Below are 20,551 nucleotides of genomic sequence, written 5' to 3' on the forward strand. Positions count from 1 at the left end.
AAAAACGCCTTACTATACATGGTCGTTTTTTTCGGCCAAAAATGCCTGACTATACATGGTCGTTTTTTTTCGGCCAAAAATGCCTTACTGTACATGGTCATTTTTTTCGGCCAAAAATGCCTTACTATACATGGTCGTTTTTGACGCTAAAAATTCCTTACTACTCATGGTCGTTTTTTGGGGCTAAAAATGTCTTACTATACATGGTAGTTTTTTTCAGCTAAAAACGCCTTACTATACATGATCATTTTTTTTCGCCTAAAAACGCCTTAATAAACATGGTCGTTTTTTTCGGCTAAAAACTTCTTTACATACATGGTCGTTTTTTTTTTCGGCCAAAAATGCCATGGTCGTTTTTTTGGGGCTAAAAATTCCTTACTATACATGGTCGGGTTTTTTTAGGCCAAAATTACCTTACTATACATGGTCGTTTTTGACGCTAAAAATTCCTTACTATACATGGTCGTTTTTTGGGGGCTAAAAATGACTTACTATACATGGTCGTTTTTTTGGCAAAAAACGGCTTACTATACATGGTCATTTTTTTGGCCAAAAATGCCTTACTATACATGGTCATTTGTTTTTGGGCTAAAAACGCCTTACTATATATACATGGTCGTTCTTTTCGGCCAAAAATGCCTTACTATATTTTGGGGCTAAAAATGCCTTACTATACATGGTCGTTTTTATTCTCCTAAAAACGCCGTGATATACTGTACATGGTCGTTTTTTTCGTCTAAAAACGCCTTACTATACACGGTCGTTTTTTTTTTGGCTAAAAACACCTTACTCTACATGGTCGTTTTTTTTCGTCTAAAAACGGCTCATCGTTCACTTCAAAGAGCCAGCCGGCTCTTTGTACCGGCTCGTTCGCGACCGACACATACAGGTAACTTGTGAAAATGTAGGTGATTGAACAGTCAGAGGTGCTGCCAAAAAGAACCCTTTCTGCACTGAAATACAATAATATTAATTTTGATTCCGTTTGCTGCAATACAAACCGCATACTTCATACTTGACCATAAAGTTAATTTAAAATTTAGAACCTCAATTCAAAAACAAAATCTGATGTTGAAAAAAATGTTGTTTTGTATTTGTAAGACTGAATATGAAAATAAACAGAATTTAATTTTCAGTGAGGATCAAATATAGTTTCAAAGAAAAAAAAGTATTTTGTTTCAAATTCAGATTGTACAAATTCACAAATTCAGATTCAGTTATTCAATATGATTCAGAGTAAAATATACAAATCCATCCATTATCCGAGCCACTGACCTTCAATTCATGTAATTCAAATTCAGTATAAACTATTTAAAAGTTATTCACGTTTAGTTTTTGGTGGCAAATATTCCGCCCCACAGCGTCACACCTAGTTTAGTTTTGGTTGTAAAGTGTCCTAGAGTGTCTTGAAAGACGTTTATAAATGAAATGTATTATTATTATTATTATTATTATTATTATAAGAAATTTCAGGGGTTATTTTTAGTGACTATTCATTGTTCATGAAATGTACAAATGTTTGTTTTCCTAACACACTGTCCATTCTTGTTTTCTCACAGTTCTTACAGCAGCTGTGAGACCTAACGGCCTAACATCTTGGGCCTCAGACCAGGAAATTGATGTCACAATCAAAAGATGGCTACATCTGGCTCCTGATCGGGATGGTGACAGGAAGGAGAGCATGAGAAGAAAAGAGGACATGGAGAGCGCAACAATTTGATGGACAGAAAAATACAGTTCAAGAGTAAGCTGCATTCCAATTTGGACTTTGTGTTCACTGTTAAATAAAGAAAAGTGCATTTTTCCAGTGTATGTGGAGTTATATGCGAGGTTCACAAATTATGACAATAAACATATTTTTATAATAGTCGTTTTTGAGACTTTTTTTTAATCTGGGTCAAATATGGCTCATGAAAGATGTGGCTTAGTTGAGGTTGAATTCAGGCTGATATCAGGAACCTGTTCTGGCCCAGCGTCGGGTCGCAGTAGGGCCAGATATGGTTTTACAATGCGGCTCAGATCTGGGCCGAATGCGGCCCACATCATGGATGCCAGACGTGGGCCACTGCAGGACCGTCATTCATTGAGGTATGTGGGCCGAGTGTACGTGCCGTGTCTGCCCCAGAGCTGGACCGGACCAATTTTGCTGACTGGGTATTTTAGTCCGCAAACTGAGGAATTGCGTGGATGAAAGTTTGAAATGGCGGCGAAAAAAAACTCACAAAGGTCTACTAATTACGACATTTAAGAAATGGGAATGCCAGTCTGATTTTTCGTATGAATCGTCCAAAGGGCGTATCACTAAACTCACCTGAAATGTATGCACAGAACACGAGAGCAACATACGACGAGAGGCACGATTATGTTGGTCATTAGATTTGTAGGCTAATCGTTATGAAAAATGTTATGAAACAGTATTGGTTATTCTATAATTTACTGGTTGTAGCATGGTAACTTTATGAATAAAACCTTCGTCACAAGGTGTAGTAATGCTAATGTTAACTGTTGGTAGAAGTTATGATGACGTGTTAAATTCTTTCGTCAAATTGATCGTAGATTACACATGCATCGTCTTGGGAAGAGGATGTCAAGCCACATCAATACTTCCCTGAATTAATGATTACCAGTAAATTAATCTTTGCAGTGTGAGATTGGAAAAAATACTCTGATGATGCCACATGAGTACACCAGTTTTTGATCCATTTATTTTTTGGGAATAAACCTGGAGTACAGAGCTACTGATGTAATGTTCATTGTTAATGCATCGTTTTCAAACATTTACCCTTGAAACATTATACTTTTGAGTGTCAGAATTCTTGATTATGAATATCAGTCAAAATAGAAAAATGGGTTCCCATGATGAATGTTTACGGAACCCAACATTAGTTACCATGGTTTCCCATTGGGTAATCCGACGGAACCGAAAAACGGTTACCATGAATTTCCGAAATCCTCAGGCCTGCTACTGAATTATTTAAATTTTTGCAGCATTTGTTTATAATTGTATGTATATGTTGTTGTTTGTATTATTATCATATGCAATTGAATAAGTAGACCATTTCAGAATTCGAAATTTGGGACTCTCTCAATGCATAATGGGACTCATACTTTCCTGATCAACGAGTCCCTGACTCGCTGCCGATAAACTGTAAAATTATCACTGCAGAGATTACCGCTTTTTCTGCACTCACTGATTGACTTCTATGCAAAGTCATTTCTCAACTTGTCTTCCTTGCCATGTCATGCCTGGTGAGTGTTGATTTACTTCATATTAAGAAACTACTGCACTAAAACATTAATTCATAAATGTATATCATATGCTTTTTTGTTTTTCTTAGTATAAATAACACGTACCCTGACTGTTCTACTCTTTGAATAAAAACACTTCATTCAAGCGTTAGGGAGTGCAAGGGGTTATGATGGAGGGGTGTTGCAAATCATGAAGACCTGCCAAGTGGTATGATAGCATTGTTTTATACCTGTCCTCGGCTAGGCCTCAGCTTCAAAATCAGTCCTTGGTCCTTGGCCTTGGCCTTGCCTCGGAAAATTTTCCAAGTCCTTGGCCTCGGGTTGCTGGTCCTTGGACACAACACTGCCAGCTAGATAGCTACAGTAGCTAGATAGCCAGCTAGCTAGATAGCCAGCTAGATAGATAGATAGATTTTGAGGGGGGGACAATGAACGGAGTGTGCCTGCGGGCCAGCTGTGGGCCCTTCCCTGCCGTAAAACAAGAAGGGTGAAAAATGTGCAAGGAGACTTGTGTGACTTTGTCCTGTGGTAGACAGCAGAGGGCGTCCATGACACAATTTCATCCAGAGTATCCTCTTTGGCCTTGAGTAGTCCACCTTGAAGCATCATTCTATTCTTGGTGAGACTTCATCGTCCCCTCTGTTGGCTCCTCTTTGCCATTCATATATTCTCTTAGGCTTCAGTTGGTCTTGCTTTAAGATAAGATATCCTTTATTTGTCCCACACTGGGGAAATTTACATTTACTTTACCATCCCTTTTTAGCCGTTGTCCTCCTTCCTTCGCATTAATTCGCTTCTTCTCTTAGCTTTGGTTTGTCTTTCACTTTTGAAGGCTTGGGATGTGATTGAGGGTGTGGCGTGGCCACGGCAATCGATACTGAGTGAGATGAGACGGAGGCGGGGGCGGGCCGGGCGTTTTATGACCGCCGTCAGAGAGCAAAGTCTTCTCGCGTCAACACGCCGTGATCTTTCGGTGCGAGGTTTACAGGTCGCTTTGTTCATCGTAGTCTTGGTCTCCTTCTTGGCCGTTGGGACCCTTCCTGGGCAGACTTGGTCAACTTCTTCATCTTCTTCTTGCTGACCGTCGGGAACGTTGGGGCGGCGACAATGTCGACGGCAGTGGAGGCGACGGGCTTCGTCATGTGCCTGCTGAGCTGGCTGCTGACGGGCGCGGCGCTGGCTAACGACTACTGGAAGATCTCCACCGTGTCGGGCAGCGTCATCATCTCGCAGCGCCAGTTCGAGAACCTGTGGCACTCGTGCGCCGAGAACAGCGCCGGCATCGCCGAGTGCCGGGACTTCGAATCTTTGCTCTCATTGCCCGGTGGGTGTCTCTGAGTCGGCCTCGGCTTCAGACAGACGCGTCAAGCCTTTATTCTCTTCATCTGTTAATTTTCATTCTTCGACATATTTCCTTCTTCCTTTGCCAACATCTATTCTTCTTTGGACTCCATTTCTCCTTCCCTAGCCTTCGTTTCTTCTTCTTTCACCCTTTATTTTCTTTGTTAGCCTCCATTCTCATACTTATAGCTTTCACGTCCTTCGCCTTCATTCTCTACTTCTTCAGTCGCCACTTCCGCTGGCGCTCATTGTCTACTTCAGATTTTATTCTCTTCCAATGCTAGCCTTCAATTCTGCCTTCATTGGAAACGTCTTCATAGATCAAGCTTGTTTCTTGGTCTCCTTCTTTAACATTCATTGGTGTCAACCTGAAGAAAGACTTAGCTTTAGCGTTCGCATTAGCGCACCTTTCTCCCGCTGTTGGCAAATCGTAAAGAGGCGCGGCGGCCATTTTATGATGATGGCGGGCAATCATTAACTGGCCCCATTACCACCTTCTGCTTGCCTCCGTTCTCTACTTCTGTTGGCATTTATGCTCTTCTTCCTCTTTTATCTTTGTAATCCCTTTTAGCCCTAATTACTTCTTCTTTTAGCCTTCCTTTGTCCTTCTTTAGACTGCCTTATCCCGTCTGATCTGAAATGTTTATTTTCATCTTCACTTCCTTCACCTCCATGCTTTTTCTTGAATTAGTCTTCATTTTTCTCTTCTGTTGTCTTTAAACCACTTTTCCTCTTTAAATTTAACCCCTTCTTCTCTAATCTTTGTGCTGCTCTTTTTTTAGCCATCAATATCTTTTGGGGGTGTGGGAGGGGATCTTCATGCGTGTTTCTTTTGACTGTGTTCCCTTTTTTTCATCTTCACGTTCCAGCCTTCCTTCTTCACCTCCATTCATGTCTTTGATTTTTTAATGCACTTTTATTAATCCAGGTGGCTGTGGCGTTAAACTGGAGTTTGTTTTTGGCACAGGTCATGTCCAGGCATGCCGCGCCCTGATGATTGTGTCTTTGGTGATGGGTTTGGCCTCCATGGTGGTCTCTCTACTGGGCCTCAAGTGCATCAAGATCGGCTCCGCCGGAGACACCTCCAAGGCCAAGATGGCCGTCACCGGAGGCATCCTCAGCATCCTGGCCGGTGAGCCGCATTCAAAGCTGTCCAAACCTATTTTTGGGAGCTATTTTAGTTTTGCTCTTTTGCACAAGTCATAGTCAAAGTCTGTATATGCAATTGTTTTTTGTCCACGAAAATGAAAAAAGGTTTTGGGTCTAGCTTTAGGCACATGAGATGCTGAAAAACTGAAGCTTACAATGAAATTCATCAGCAAAAGTTGATTAACGGAATTGTGCGATATGTGAAAAGCACTTGTTATAAGACACCTTGGAATGCACAGCGATTGGCTACGATAGCGAGCACCTGTGGGGCTCAAGCGTTTTGGATGAAAGGGATCAAATCCGCTCTTTGCGGAAGGTCACATGAACCAACCGGAAGACGTGAAGAGATTTCCAGCTGTTGTCTTTGGACAAATGTTAAATATGATATGACCAAGACGACGGCGACCTTGCAGAAGTGTCTTTGAAGCTAGCGTCCCGTTCGTGCTTGCAGGTGTTTGCTGCATGACGGCAGTGTCGTGGTACGCCAGCATGGTGGTGCAAGACTTCTACAACCCGCTCTACATGGGCGTCAAGTCAGTCACACGCATATGCATGCACACGCATATACGCCATGTCAGGAGTTGTTAGCATGCGCTTTTATCTTGCGTGTTTGTTTGCAGATTTGAGCTGGGCGTGGGCCTGTACTTGGGCTGGGGAGCCTCCTGTCTCTCCGTGCTGGGGGGCGGCTTGCTGTGCACAGCCTGCAAGAGGGCGTCGCCTGCTGGCCACAAAAGGTACGGCACAAACACCCGTTGCGAGCGGACTTTGAGGGCAAGTGGAACTTTCTGTACAGCGACGCTACCTTAGAAGGCGGCTTTCTCTTGTTGGCCTTGCAAATTAAGGTTTTGGTTTCACTTGGCGTTTCCAAACTGGCTTGGGGTCACATGTTAGGTTTTGTGAAACTGGGCTGAGGTTTCAAGATGGGGTTAGCTTTTGTAATTGGGGTTTTCATACAAGGCTGTGGTTTCAAATTTGGGGTACAAGACAGAGTTAGGCTTTCAAGACGGAGTTAGCTTTTGAAATTAGAATTTTAAGACAACGTTAAGGCTTTAAATGAGGGTTGCAAGATACGGTTAGCTTTTGAAATTTGATTTGAGGCAAGGTTACAGTTTCAAATTAGGGTTTCAGACGAGGGTTAAGTTTCAAAGTAAGGTTTAAAAACTAGGACTAGTGTTTCAAATTCGGGTTCGGGTTTCGAAGTGGGGTTCTAAACTCGGGTTGGAGTTTCAAAGTCATTCGGGTTAGGGTTTTAAAGTACAGTTACAAACTAGGAATAGGGTTTCAAATGAGGGTTTCAAACTAGGATTGGGGTTTCAAACAAATTTTTTAAATTAGTGTCAGGGTTTCAAAGTCAGGTTTCAAACTAGCTTTTCCAACATGAGCTAAGGTTTCATAATAGGGTTTCCAACTAGTGGTAGGGTTTCAAATTATTGTTTTAAACTACTTAGTGTTTCAAAGTCAGGTTTCAAACTACAGTGTGTTGGGATACACAATGTTGTTTTCTGTGTTTCAGTGGTTACTATGGCAATAGTCCTCCAGCTAAGGTCTACAAGGCCACACCTACGTCGGAGGCGGAGACGGCCAGAGCTTACGTCTGAATACACACACACACACACACACACACACACACACAGACACACGACATTTTAACTGATATGATGATTTGCAAACAGTCCACCTTGTAGCTTTCATGACATCACAATCATGCTTGGGTGAATAAAGGAGTGTTTTTGTCTTTTCCATACATCTCTTTCCATGTGTGGGTGTGTTTGTATGCTTGCATCAATTTGTTTGCGTGCGCGTGGGTGTGTGGATTGTAATCTGATGTGAGTAATCACGTTGATGACAACACAGTAATCCAGGAGAACTGCTGACGAGCAGAAAACCAGATTACATCCTGACGCACTCGCCTCTCGAATGGAGCCAATGTTTTCATTTTCTTGAACAGCTCAACTGATCCAATGTAACAGTGTAGATTATGGAATAATAATAATAATAATAATAATAATGACCAATAAACTATGTGTGCATTTGTGTATGACTAGTTTGCCCCATCTTGACCTTTGACCTGCACCTTGAGACTTTGCTCTATATAAAGAGGCGTGGGTGTACTGGGAGCGAACTCATAAATAGGGACATAAAAAAGACACACATACACAAAAAAAGGAAAGACGTGCACACACACACACACACACACAGGCCCAGACATACGTACAAGGTAATCTGATTGGTTGTGCTGACGTGGTCGGAGTGCTGTTCAATCCCCTCAGCGGTTGATTCAAGGTGGTTGCAGTGGGCGTGGCCATTGTGGGCGAGGCCAGCATGGCAAAAGCTCCCGATTGGCCGTTCCGATGGAGAAAGCCCGCTCTGGACAACCGTCGGTGACATATAGAGACGAGGCTGGTGCCCATCGTCGCATTTGCCCGTCGTGCTCGTCTTCATCTTTGTACTCGTCTTGCTGCAGGTGAGTGGGCGTTATTGTGGCACTGCCCTGGCGACGCCCAGAGTGATGCTAAGAGCTTCCTGATTGTTTTGTCACTCAGCAGCATCATGAGCCCCAAGAATGTCGTCTTCAAGAAGATCTGCAAAGACAAGTCGGTCAGCTAACGTGCTAAGGCGCTAACGTCAATTTCATGGCGACGATCGACAACATCACATATGGGTGGATGGATGACGAATGGATGAATTGATGGTGGCTGGATGAATGGATAGATGAGGAAGAAATGGATGAATTAACAGATGAATGGGTGAAAGAGAAAACGTCAATATTATAAGCATGAATGGCCAGCAGAATGACTGAAAGAATAGATGACAGGCGAGATGAAGTCATCGTTCTGGTGTGGTGCTCCTCAGGTGGGCGTGTACATGGGGAGACGGGACTTTGTCGACCGAGTGGATTCTGTGGATCCAGTCGGTGAGGCCACCATCTCTCTATATCTCCACCTAGCCGCACAGCCACCTTCCCATCAAGCCACATTGCCGCCTATCCACCTCGCTGCTTAGCCATTTGTCAGGGCAGGCTCCGAGCTGCTTCGCCAAATTGCTACCTCTCCACTTAGCAACCAAGACACATTGATGTCCGCCTAGCTGCTTCACCGCCTAGCCACCTAGCTATTTCGCCACCTAGCTGCCGAGCCATTTCGTCAACTAGCTGCCACTTAGCTGCCAATCCACACAGCGCCGGGAACGCTAATCCCCCTTGTACCATCATCCCACTAGACGGCGTCATCGTAATCGAGCGCGAGGCCCTGCAGGGAAGGAAAGGTGAGCCCGTCGGGTATAAACAGCGCCCTCCGGTGGTGACTCCTCTCTCTGGCGCCCTCTAGTGTTTGTCACACTGTCGTGTACCTTCCGCTACGGCCGCGACGACATGGATGTGATGGGTGTGGCCTTCCGCCGCGAGCTCTACCTGTCCACGCGGCAGGTGTACCCGCCCCTGCAGGACCGCGAGCAGGGAGTCCACACGCGCATGCAGGCCAAGCTGCTGCGGAAGCTGGGCGACGACGCCTACCCCTTCTTCTTCGAGGTGTCAAGACCCGCTCCCTCCCCACAAACACCCGTGGCATGCTGTTGACCCGTTTGCACCACCCAACATGCAAAACGTGTCCCTGTCTGGTCTCGTCACAGTTCCCTGACAACCTGCCGTGTTCGGTGGCAATGCAGCCGGCGCCGCACGACGTCGGCAAGGTGACATTCCGATACGTGTGTGTATATGACTGTGTGTGTCTGTCTGTGCGCACGTACGAGTGCATGTTTGTGTGAGTGTGTCTCAGTCCCTCAAAGCCTTGCGTCTCGTCTCATCAGCAATGCGCGGTGGAGTTTGAGGTGAAAGCGTTCAGCGCCGAGAGTCAGGACGCCAAAATCCACAAACGGTAAGGCTGGCCAGGGCAGAGTCCGCATGAGCCAAGCGACACTTGCACCTGATCTCCGTGTGCTCCTTGTCCTCCAGGAGCTCAGTCAAGCTGACGATCAGGAAGGTGCAGTATGCCCCTGAGGCCCAGGAGGACACCGCTGTTGAAATCTCACGGGACTTCTCCGTATCGGACAAGCCGCTGCACGTGACGGCCCGACTTGACAAAGAGGTGGGGGGCGGGGGGCTGTTGCCGCCCGTGCTGTCACCATGGTGAGTGTGCGTGCTCCGGTGACTTCCTCCAGCTCTCTGTCTACAGATTTTCTACCACGGTGAGACTATGAGGCTGCACCTCAATGTGGTCAACAACTCTACCAGGAATGTCAAGAACATGATCATCTCCGGTATGTTCCTCCCATTTAGTGATGTGACATCATAACACCGTAACGTAACGTGACTTCATAGCATTGCATCACAACGTAGGCCAGGGGTCTTCAATCCTGTTTGTCGAGGGGCCAGTTTCCAGATGTTTTCTCTCTCTCCCTGCAGCAACGCACTTGATTCAAATGATCAGTATCGTTATCAACTTCTGCAGACCTTGCTGATTATTTGATCACTGACATAGGGTGACAAAGTAGTGTCGCCACATAACTGACTAACATCCTCGACCTAGCCTGACAAAGCTTCACCATAATGTTGTAGCATGAAATCATACTGTGACAATATGGCAACAACCAAGTGTGACATCATAACTGACAACCTAACTCAACAGCATAACCTGGCAATGTATGTGGATATAACAATGTAGTGTGACATCGTAGCATGACAACATAGAATAAAAACCCAGCACGAGGATGCCTTAGCATAGAATGTAGTATGACATCACTCACCATATAGTGTGTCATCATAGTGTGACAACATAACCTGAGAAAGTTTCATAATTACGTCGCGTGACAATGTAGTGTTCATCCAAGCGTACATGCTAGCGTTACGAAGCAGCAGGACAATGTAGCTTGTAATCGTACTGCCGTGTCACAGCGCAACATTGAAGTAACACATCTAATCCAGACAATTTAGAGAGACATTATAGCATGATATTGTGGCGTGACAACGCATCATGACACCATAGCATGACGTTTTAGCATGACATCATCAGATGATTTCATATCACGCCATTGTAGCAAGACGACATTGTAATGCAACAATATATAGCGTGACATCGTGGGGCCAGACGATGGCTAACCTGAAAGTGAGACGTCAAAATCAAGTTGCCAATCAAGTAATCAGCACTTTCGCGTTGTTGTTGTCCTCAGTGGATCAGGTGGCCACAGTGGTGCTGTACTGCAATGACAGCTATGTCAAATGTGTCGCCATTGAAGAAGGGTGAGTGTCGAGCAGGCTAATGCTAGCCGGCTCATGCTAACACTAGCCCTTGATCAAGTGTATTGTTCTTCAGCGAAACGGTTTCTGCGGGGGCGACGCTCCAAAAAGACATCCTGCTGCTCCCCTTGCTGGCCAACAACAGGGAGAGGAGGGGAATCGCCCTGGATGGAAAATTCAAGCACGAAGACACCAACTTGGCATCATCCAGCATGTGAGCAAGCACGAGTCCCGAGAAATAGGGTCGAACTTGTGACACTAATGCTAACGCTAAGGTGTGGTTCCAGCATCAAGCCAGGCGTCCTGAAGGAGGTTCTGGGCATCATGGTGTCCTACAGGGTATCAGTCAAGCTCATCATCGGAGGGTGAGTAACTCACAAAACACTAAAAAATACGCTAATCATTGTCAAGGGGGACCTTTCCGTAAAATTGTGTTGTCAATTTTAATTCCGCTCTCATTTCTACACTGTGGCAGCATTATGAGCTCAAGGTGCGTATGAACGCCTATCCACACCACCGACTCTAGACGCATCCGTTTACAGAAACACCCAACCCACACTCACCGACACTGTGAAAACATCCGCCTACTAAGCTAAGCTAGCGATGCTAACTGCTGTTCTCATCCACCACAGTGTACTTTTCACCAGATATTCTCTGATTTACGCAGACGTATGACGACTTTTGTGACCTTGTTAGCCAGACGGATATTTCGCACCTCCACGGAGTGCCGTAGTGTGAAGTAGTGAGGTCCACTCGTCGACTAATCAGTCTGACAGTTTGCCTGACAACCGCCATGTAGCATGTGTTGCCAATCAAGTGCAAATGTGATGTGTTCATGCTCCAAGTTTATCAGTTTCCTTGTGTGACAGTGAGGTTTCGCTGGAGCTTCCCTTCAAACTGATGCACCCTAAACCTGACAAAGGTGAGGATCATGCTTCTTCTTCTTCTTAAAAACATCAAGAAACATTCGACAGACCTCACAAACTCATCTTCTTGTCTTCCTGTTCCTGCCACCAGTCAAGGAAAGGTGATTTGCTTTTTTTGTTTGTTTGTTTTATTTTGTTTTCTTGATTAACTCATTTAATGCCGGCCGTTTTTCTCAAATTGGGAAAGCCGGTGCCAGCCGTGTTTGACCATTTGACTAAGTTTTGAAGACTGACAGAAAATTTTGGTGTGTCGCTATATAAGCATGGGGAAAAAAGTACATTTCTTGGTAAACAGCAGTTGATCATTGGTAAGTTTTTTGAAAATACTTGTTTCCAAGAAAAAAAATCTGAGAAAAACATGTGTGGGCCATGTGTGGACCAAAGTCTGATCAAATCCACTCCTGCCATCTAGTGTCATACTGAAATCATTCTATCCTTGATACTTACTGAGGAACTGCGCGAAGGCCTTTATTAATCAATAAATTTTCATTAAAAAAAAAAACACCCAAAACTTCTGTTTACATTTTGGCATTAAATAAGTTAGTAAGTGGACATTTGTACTAACATGCCAATGCTTACACATAGTTTAGCCTTTACGTTAAAGGAAAGGATGGTGGGGCTAATGCCAACAGCAAGTTTTACATCAACGCTAATGTGCTAAAGTCGATCTACGGGGCTATTACCATGCTATTAGATGCTTGTGCTAACATACGATGACCAGTAGGCAGTTTCACATTGGTGCCAACATACTAATGCCCATAAGCAGTTTCACATCCATAATGCTAATAGATGTCCCCACAAGTGAGCTCAAAGAAATGTGTTTTAATGTGATGCTCATACACTGTTTCACCTTGGTGCTAAAGTGCTAATGTAAAGGGATAGTCCTGGGTTTGTGCTAAATGCAACAGCTTGTTTGACAGTGGTAGTAATGTGCAACTAACTTGTTATTGTTTGAAGCTGATGGTTATGCGCTAATGCCAGTAGCTAGTTTGGCGTTTATGTCAACATGCTATTGCCGATGGGTAATTTGCTGTTGGTGCTCACGTGTTAAACGTGTGCTGCATGATTGTGTGTGAAGTGAAATGGAGGAGGAGCTTGTGTTCCAGGAGTTCAAGCGATCGTACCTTCGAGGCATGATAGGTGACGACGACGACGACGAGGAAGGAAATGTGTCGGGCGGCGACGACATTACCCCAAAAGAAAATTGAAAACGCCTACTGAGAGGTTTTTGTTGGGTTAGCCACGTTAGCTGCAAATTAGCAACGGTAACAAAAATGACTTCTTTTTTTTTTGTCGATGTTTTCATTATCACACTCAAGCTTTACAATTAACAAGCTGCTAGCACGTTAGCTGTGGTGATACCTAAAGTCGGTTGATAAGGATTTGTAGTCAAATTTGGTATGAGAAAAAGCCCAATAAAGAACTTTACATGTCACAGTGTTAGATTGAAGCATCTTCTTCTAGTTCGAACCTTGGGCTCCTTCAATCCCCCTGACTCTTGGAATTCCCTGAATTCCGGCGAGTCCCGCGGGCCCTTGTCGAACTATTGGGCTCTGGTCACGCTTACAAGAGGCAGGACAATTTCCAGTTTCTCCCTGATCCCCTGGGAAACCTGGGATGCCCCGTAGACCTTGGTTACTCATCTCTCCTACAGACAGAAGTCTCCTACAGACACCACAAGTGTGGTTCAGAATCTCGGGGGTGGTTCTTCTGAGCTGTGGTGGGAACTATTCACTCATTCCCAATGCCCTAATCACCTAAAATACATTTATATCTAGTGCAACTACAAAGTAGATATTTCTCCAAAATGTCCACTGAAAATCCCTTTGAGTGATTCAGGAGTTGGGAATGAGCATAGGATTTGGAATCATACATCATTCTCTACTCCAAAACCAGTAGATAGGGATTTTCTTTTTTTAATAGTGGACCTTGATAGGTTTGTAAAATGTCCAGTAAATATCACATTGAAGTAATTCAGCAGAAAGAAATGAATGAGAATGGGCAACTGACCTTTGTCCTCTCGCTGGCTCTTGGTCCCAGTGGTACCTGAACCTCCGGGTGGCCCCTTGTCCCCTAGACCGCCCTTCTGAATCTGAGAACAGGAAGAAATTAAAAGATTCGAGAAGAAATAGAAATTAAAAGATTCGAGAAGAAGGTCAACTCACGTCTCTGGACTGGATCAGAGGACAGTCTCACCCTTAGACCCCTGATGGCCTGGGAACCCCAGATGCCCTTTGGACGATGATTTCAGCAGTGTGTTACGAATGGTTTTATCACGGTGCGGAGGTGCCGACCTGCCACTGTTTGCCAGCATACGGAGGATGAAGAAGATAAGATGGTGAAGACAAACAGATGAGAATGAGAAGATGAAAAAGTGAAAAGTAAACAGTGGTCCCAAAACTAAATACTCGAGTTGAGTACAGATTTCTGATAATGGAGTCAAGTCCACTAACCAAGTATTTGTACTTGATTCGTGGGGGTGGCAGGGGCTACCGTGTTGACAGTGCGGGACCACAGACTGTGGACTCGCTGTAAACATTGCTAGTCACTCATTTACACCACACAAACAAGCAGACGCACGACGACATCCCAAGACACCCCAAGACATCAAAACGCCACCGAAAAAACACCAAACGCCAGCAAGTAAGGCACGCGCCTCGGTCTCCTTCTTTGTCTCGTTTGTTCTTGAATTTTGAGGGGTCCCCTTTGAAAGTGGACCACAAGTGGTTTTGATTTGAACGTGGATCCGAACATTCGTTGGATTCAAAGTCAACTACAAGTCGGTTTGAGTTGAAACTGGATCACAAGTTGATTTTTGTTTTTTTGAAAGTGAATCAGAGCTCGATTTGGAATTAAAATGGGTTTCCGAAGCAGTTCATTTGTTGATTGTGGTGCTTATGTTTGATCTTTTCGATCACGTACGGCACCATGTTACAGCTGTGGTTGGGTTTTATTAATATAATTAAGTTGATTTGGGGTTGGAGCAGAAAATAAGTTTCTGTCAGCTGTTGAAAGTTCACAAAAGGGTCCTGCCATCCCATCAGAAGCCTAATTTCTACCCACTAAATAATGATGAATACAACAATAGCGAATACGACGCGTTTGACAGTTCCGTGGGCGATAACGTCATCCGTCGGCTTTTGGTCGGCCATGTTTGTAGTCCGAGCTCTGAGCGCCTGGTGTGATCGGTCTCAGATTCTGACGGACATGCGCCGGCGGGCCGTTTGTATCTGCCTGACGCTCGCCGCATGGGCGGTGTCGGCGCTCAGCCTATCAGGTGAGTCCCCGGCGGGCAGGTGAGCGACCGACGGCAGGCGGGCCGGGATGAAACAGCATGTGGTTGTGCTGCACTTGCTCAGTGTTCTCGAGGCCGCCTGAGGCTCACATGCTGCTGCGTTCTCGCCGCGCCAACTCTTTCCTGGAGGAGCTCAAGCCACCGTCCATGGAGAGAGAGTGCGTGGAGGAGACTTGCGAGTTCGAGGAGGCACGAGAGATCTTCAAGGTTCGAGAGGCCACGGTAAGATCACATCTTTAAAATTGATTGCAAAAATTCATAGTGACAGCGACACTAAATAGGGATGTTCGAGACCACATTTTTCCAGACGTATACCAGTACGAGTCTCAACTCTTGAGTCGTCACATATACCGATACCAAGTACTGATATCATTCGTACTCTTGATCTAAAACCACCCCCCCTAAAAAAAAGAAGAGATAATTATAGAGCAAGACCTATATATCCCCAATATCATTTTTCCCGAAAATTGCATGAGATTAATGGCAATTTCCTATTCTCCTAATTTCTCATTTCTAGTTCCTGATTATAAAATGGTCACAAGCGGGTCGTGAGTTCCGATACCTTGAAATAACGCCAGATATCAACCCAATACCGATACTTGGTAGCGATACTCGCCCATCCCGACTAATTATACAGTAAATATCATTAAAAGTGGGGGCTTGTCTTCATTTATGGGGGGTCGGCAAAAAACGGAAACAAAATGGGGATTACGTATAAGCAAATAATTGGGGATTTCTGCAAAGTCCTACTCCCGGAAAAATCCATGAATATGTGAGTGCGTAAATGATGAAAATCATTTATGCATGAAATAATACCTGGAATTTAAAAAAAAAAATGCGATTGGTACCTCAAAAAAAATTGTAAGTAGGTGATTCGGGTTCTGCCAAACTGTGAATCTATACAAATAATTGATGCACATGACAGCTTTGGAAAAAAAAATCAGGAAAAAAAAATCTGCAGACAGCGGTGTCTCCAAAGGCCAGCCTGTCAAGTAATGCGAGGAATTGATGCACATTATATTTGTTATGACAAAAAAACGGTTAAAAAATAAGCCTAAAAAAAAACGCACCAATCTGCAAATACGTGAAAATGCGAGAGTCCACACAACCTGTATTTATTTCCGCATTATCTGTAAATAAATAAACACTTGCTATTATTCTTGCAAGATGTTGCAAGCTGTCCAGTGCACAACATTCTAATGCCAGTCGGGTACCCACACGTGAATCGTGTGCAACTGCCGTACAAATTCAAATGGAGGCAATCCAAAAGATTTGGCCCCAGCGTGGGAGTCGTAGGTGAAGCATTCTGGGACATTCGGAAACAAATGGATTATTTGTTGTCCTTTTCCAGCTGGAGTTCTGGACGGTGTACAGAGGTGAGACATGAAGACAGTCATTGATACAAAGCATTGTGGGAAAAGAGGCGAAGCGCTGTGTGTGTGCGTGTGTGTGTGTGTGTGTGCGCGTGTGTGTGTTTCACATGTGTGTGTTTCAGATGGGAATCAGTGTGAATCCAACCAGTGTGTCCACGGGAGGTGCGTGGACATGCTGCAAGATTACGTGTGCAGCTGTAACCCAGGATACGAGGGAAAGTACTGCGAACATGGTCAGTTCAAGTCAATGCAAAACTATCCATCCATCCATTTTCCGGTCCGCTTATCCTCACAAGGGTCGTGGTGGGGGGTGCCTGCTATGCATGTTTTTGGAATGTGGGAGGAAACCGGAGTACCCGGAGAAAATCCACGCAGGCCCGGGGGAACATACAAACTCCACACAGGGAGGCCGGAGATGGAATTGAACCCGATACCTTTGCACTGTGAGGTGGCCGCGCTAACCACTGGACCAACCCAGCGCAAAACTAATCCATCACAAATATTGATGATTAGCATGATTTTTATCACAATTATTATAGTATTATCCTTTTTGAAATCGTTTACTATACGGGGTTTTGGGAGGCCTCAACATGACCGAAAATATATTTGCAAGTGTGTGTGTGTGTGTATCCTGGTGTAAATGTATTTAAGGGTCCTCAACATGAGCCCCCGAAAATCACTCAGCAGCGCCCTCTAGTCTCACTGTGCTCTAAATTGAACGAGAAGTCATTCACCTTATTTTAAAGAAGCAGTATTAGTATTTTGCCAGTGACACAATTTTAAAGAATGAGCACCAGACACCAGTCGTACTGAAAAACATGACATTGAACGAGAGCCCCAGTCAGAAGTACCGCTCGGCTTTTTCTGACGATGGCGTTTGTCGACCGTCCCATCTCAGCTCAATCGGCGACCAACTGCAGCGTGAACAACGGCGACTGCGACCACGAGTGCACGGAGAGCGAGGACGGCCTACGGCGGACGTGCAGCTGCGTCGACGGCTACAAGCTGCACGACGACGCCAAGAAGTGCATCGCCAAAGGTGAGGAAAAACGTGCCGGCAAATCGGCGAAAGACGTAGACTCCACCCAATCGGCGTCACATCACGTGTGCGCAGGGTCGTCGTCGTGCGGGCAGCTGCTGATCGGACGCTCGTCCTACACTAAGCCTATGAACGGCCTCATGCCCTGGATGGTGGGCGGGGAGGTGGGCAAGAAGGGCGAGAGTCCTTGGCAGGTGAGCGGCAGCGCAGATCAGTGGCCCGTTTCGAAGTATTGATGAAGAAATGGAGTAAGATTGTAAAGTTTGCTCTATATCTCGTGCAGTGGTTCTTAAACTGGGTTCGATCGAACCGCAGGGGTTCGGTGAATCGTCTCAGGGGTTCGACGTAGCCTCTGCCGCGGTGGTTAAGACACACCCGACTGTATATTAGTTATGACACGCCCTCTTGGCCATCACTGACTGCAGGTGATCACATGACATTGCTTGTCCAATCAGTGCTGAGGGGAAATTACGTTCGCTCAGTAGTCGACGTTTGATTGTCATGATAGTACGTCGTAAAATTTAAAAAAAATTAGACTTATGTTTTGAAATTGTATTTACTTTTTTTTTAATATCTTGAATTTGTTAAAAAAAAACAAAAAAAACCAATTTTTTCACTAATGAAGGGTTCGGTGAATGTGCATATTAATTGGTTGGGTTCGGTACCTATAACAAGGTTCAGAACCACTGATCTAGTGTTACCATTTTTGTGTATTTTCCCGAAATAATCCCCCTGGGTAATTTTAATGCACGGCACTCTATTGGGAAAGGATGTGACGTCAAGTGTGGGGTGTCCCTTGCACCCATCGGTTGCTATTGAGTGATGCGCCAAATCGTCTCCTCTGGATTGAAATCGGTCTTTTACGGCTTATTAGGGTCACCTAGCGAGTAAAAATCGCTAGGTGACCCTAATAAGCCGTCGTCGTGAAAAAAAAAGTCCACTGCCTGGCAGGCCGTCAGCGCCGCCCACTGGCGTCCTTGGTGGCCATGAACTTGGGCATCCAGACTCAGCTTATTTATTTATTTATTCAAAGGGAAAGGATGGAACCTGACCCACATCACAGACCGGCTTGTACCTTCAAATGCGGTTTCTGATGATTTATTATGCGCTGCAGCACCGGCGTCATCTGACGCAGAGCAAGCAAAATGGGCATTGTCAGTGATGGATTGACGGACCTTCCGTCAGTATTGACTCTGAGAAAATTGCGAGAAGGACTCCGATTCATACGATAGTATGCTCGTATCCGAAGGCAGCATGCTCCTACAATATGGGCAGTAATTACTGTACCACCGTTTTCCTGCCAGGTCCTGCTGCAGAACGCCAAAGGTCGTTTCCACTGCGGCGCCGTGCTGATTGACCAGAACTGGGTCCTGACGGCCGCCCACTGTCTGGAGAACAACCTGCGGTTCCGAGTCAGACTGGGTGAGAGCGTGATAACGACTAATTATTTGTTTCTAAGGGGGAAAAAAAACTCGGCCGGAGTCCACAAGTTTTTTGCTTTTGTCTGTCTTTCTACTCAAAAGTGCATGAAAAGAAAACCAACCGTGTCATGGTATGCTCTCTGTCTCTGCAAACAAAGCTTTTTTTCCCTGTCGTCTTCATTAGCAACCTCAAACTCCTCAGGGCGAAAGTAATAACCAACCACTTGTCACCAGATTGACGTGTGATTAAATTAGTTAGAAATAGTTCCTAATGGGAAATTATTATAGATTTGATTTTCAACTACCGTATTTTCCACACTAAAAGGCGCTCTGGATTATGAGGCGCACCTTCAACGAATGGCCTACTTTGTCATTTTTTCCCATACATTGGGCGCACCGCATTACAAGACGCAATCTACAATGCATCCACTAGATGGAGCTATGCTCAAGGAAACACCAACAGAGCGATCAGATGTCAGTAAGACTTATTTAATAAAGCAGCAACACAGTTCACTTAACCAACAGCAAGTTATAACATTGACTCGTTAACGTTGAACTCTCTTGCCGCTGCTCTATTTCCGTATTCAACTGCATAACCGACGGCCTTAAGTTTGAACTCTGCGTTGTCAGCATGTCTCGAGCGAGGAGCCATTTTGGGGTCGAAATATTACCGTAATGACCATACACAAGGCGCATCGGATTTTAAGGCGCACTGTGAGCTTTTAAGAAAATGGAAGGCGCTTTTAGGTGCGCCTTTTAGTGCGGAAAATATGGTAAGTTGTACTGTCCCGGTTTTTAAAAATCGGGTCACCCTATTTGAGACTTTTAAACGGCAGCAGAATTGCTCTAGAAATGAGTATGTCACAGAGTGAGGCAATGCAAAACTGACATCCTGTGCGAATGCGTTGGTTGCCCCCAGGCGACTATGAGCGTTTCCGCGACGAAGGCACCGAGGTGATGCTGAAAGTCAGCAAGGCCTTCCAACACCCCGACTACGACAGCACCACGGTGGACAATGACATCGCCCTTCTGCGCCTAGAGAGCCCGGCGCCCTTCTCCGAGTACATCCTGCCAGCGTGCCTTCCGAGCCGGAAAATGGCCGAGGCTGTCCTCCACCGCAACGGCACCCAGACGGTGGTGACGGGCTGGGGCAAGGAAAGCCAGGAAAGCCAGCGCTTCAGCTCGGCGCTCAACGTCATCCGGGTGCCGTTGGTCAGCCGCGACGTGTGCGCCACCCACATGTTGCACAACATCTCGGAAAACGTGCTGTGCGGAGGCATCCTGGGCCAGAGCATCGATGCCTGCGAGGGGGACAGCGGGGGCCCCATGGTGACTCTATACGGCGACACCTGGTTCCTGGTGGGCCTGGTGTCCTGGGGGGAGGGCTGCGGGCGCCAGGACAAGCTCGGCATCTACACCAAAGTGTCCAACTACAACGAGTGGATCGACAGCGTGCGCCAGGACTGGGACAAAAGCCCGCAGCCGCCAGAAGCCTGATGTGCAGTTGAATAAACTCATTTACGCTCGA

General features: G+C 45.4%; 3 protein-coding genes and 1 long non-coding RNA gene across 5 annotated transcripts; 3 read left to right on the forward strand and 1 right to left on the reverse strand.

The window, feature by feature from the left end:
* The first annotated feature begins 4,356 nt into the window (after positions 1 to 4,356).
* cldn15la (claudin 15-like a) lies at positions 4,357 to 7,456 on the forward strand. Its single transcript, XM_086129755.1, has 5 exons — positions 4,357 to 4,573; positions 5,558 to 5,722; positions 6,191 to 6,272; positions 6,360 to 6,473; positions 7,253 to 7,456. The coding sequence occupies exons 1-5, from the start codon at positions 4,357 to 4,359 to the stop codon at positions 7,335 to 7,337; spliced, it is 663 nt and encodes a 220-aa protein (XP_085985881.1). The 3' UTR covers positions 7,338 to 7,456.
* Positions 7,457 to 8,056: 600 nt separating this feature from the next.
* Positions 8,057 to 13,330, forward strand: saga (S-antigen; retina and pineal gland (arrestin) a). Of its 2 annotated transcripts, XM_086129752.1 has the most exons (16): positions 8,057 to 8,203; positions 8,283 to 8,337; positions 8,593 to 8,653; positions 8,959 to 9,003; positions 9,066 to 9,265; positions 9,367 to 9,426; positions 9,544 to 9,611; positions 9,689 to 9,821; positions 9,909 to 9,993; positions 10,903 to 10,972; positions 11,046 to 11,183; positions 11,257 to 11,334; positions 11,445 to 11,459; positions 11,839 to 11,891; positions 11,987 to 11,996; positions 12,974 to 13,330. In XM_086129752.1, exons 1-16 carry the CDS (start codon positions 8,091 to 8,093, stop codon positions 13,101 to 13,103), a joined length of 1,314 nt encoding a protein of 437 aa, XP_085985878.1. In that variant the 5' UTR covers positions 8,057 to 8,090; the 3' UTR covers positions 13,104 to 13,330. The 2 variants fall into 2 exon arrangements, with proteins under 2 accessions (XP_085985878.1, XP_085985877.1); XM_086129751.1 differs by lacking the exons at positions 11,987 to 11,996; positions 12,974 to 13,330 and having other exon boundaries at positions 8,098 to 8,203; positions 8,286 to 8,337; positions 11,839 to 11,935.
* On the reverse strand, positions 13,130 to 14,383 carry LOC147194666 (uncharacterized). The gene is made up of 2 exons (XR_015102903.1): positions 14,061 to 14,383; positions 13,130 to 13,987 (listed from the first exon to the last, which is right to left on the reverse strand). It is a non-coding gene; the product is annotated as an uncharacterized LOC147194666 (long non-coding RNA).
* Positions 14,384 to 14,440: 57 nt separating this feature from the next.
* On the forward strand, positions 14,441 to 20,551 carry proca (protein C (inactivator of coagulation factors Va and VIIIa), a). The gene is made up of 9 exons (XM_086129750.1): positions 14,441 to 14,538; positions 15,091 to 15,172; positions 15,255 to 15,412; positions 16,542 to 16,566; positions 16,686 to 16,796; positions 17,462 to 17,602; positions 17,678 to 17,796; positions 18,907 to 19,024; positions 19,943 to 20,551. The coding sequence occupies exons 2-9, from the start codon at positions 15,103 to 15,105 to the stop codon at positions 20,518 to 20,520; spliced, it is 1,320 nt and encodes a 439-aa protein (XP_085985876.1). The 5' UTR covers positions 14,441 to 14,538; positions 15,091 to 15,102; the 3' UTR covers positions 20,521 to 20,551.

This window comes from Hippocampus guttulatus, chromosome 14 (assembly GCF_054856545.1).
Source record: "Hippocampus guttulatus isolate MCC_2025c chromosome 14, RoL_Hgut_1.0, whole genome shotgun sequence".
Lineage (NCBI taxonomy): Eukaryota > Metazoa > Chordata > Actinopteri > Syngnathiformes > Syngnathidae > Hippocampus > Hippocampus guttulatus.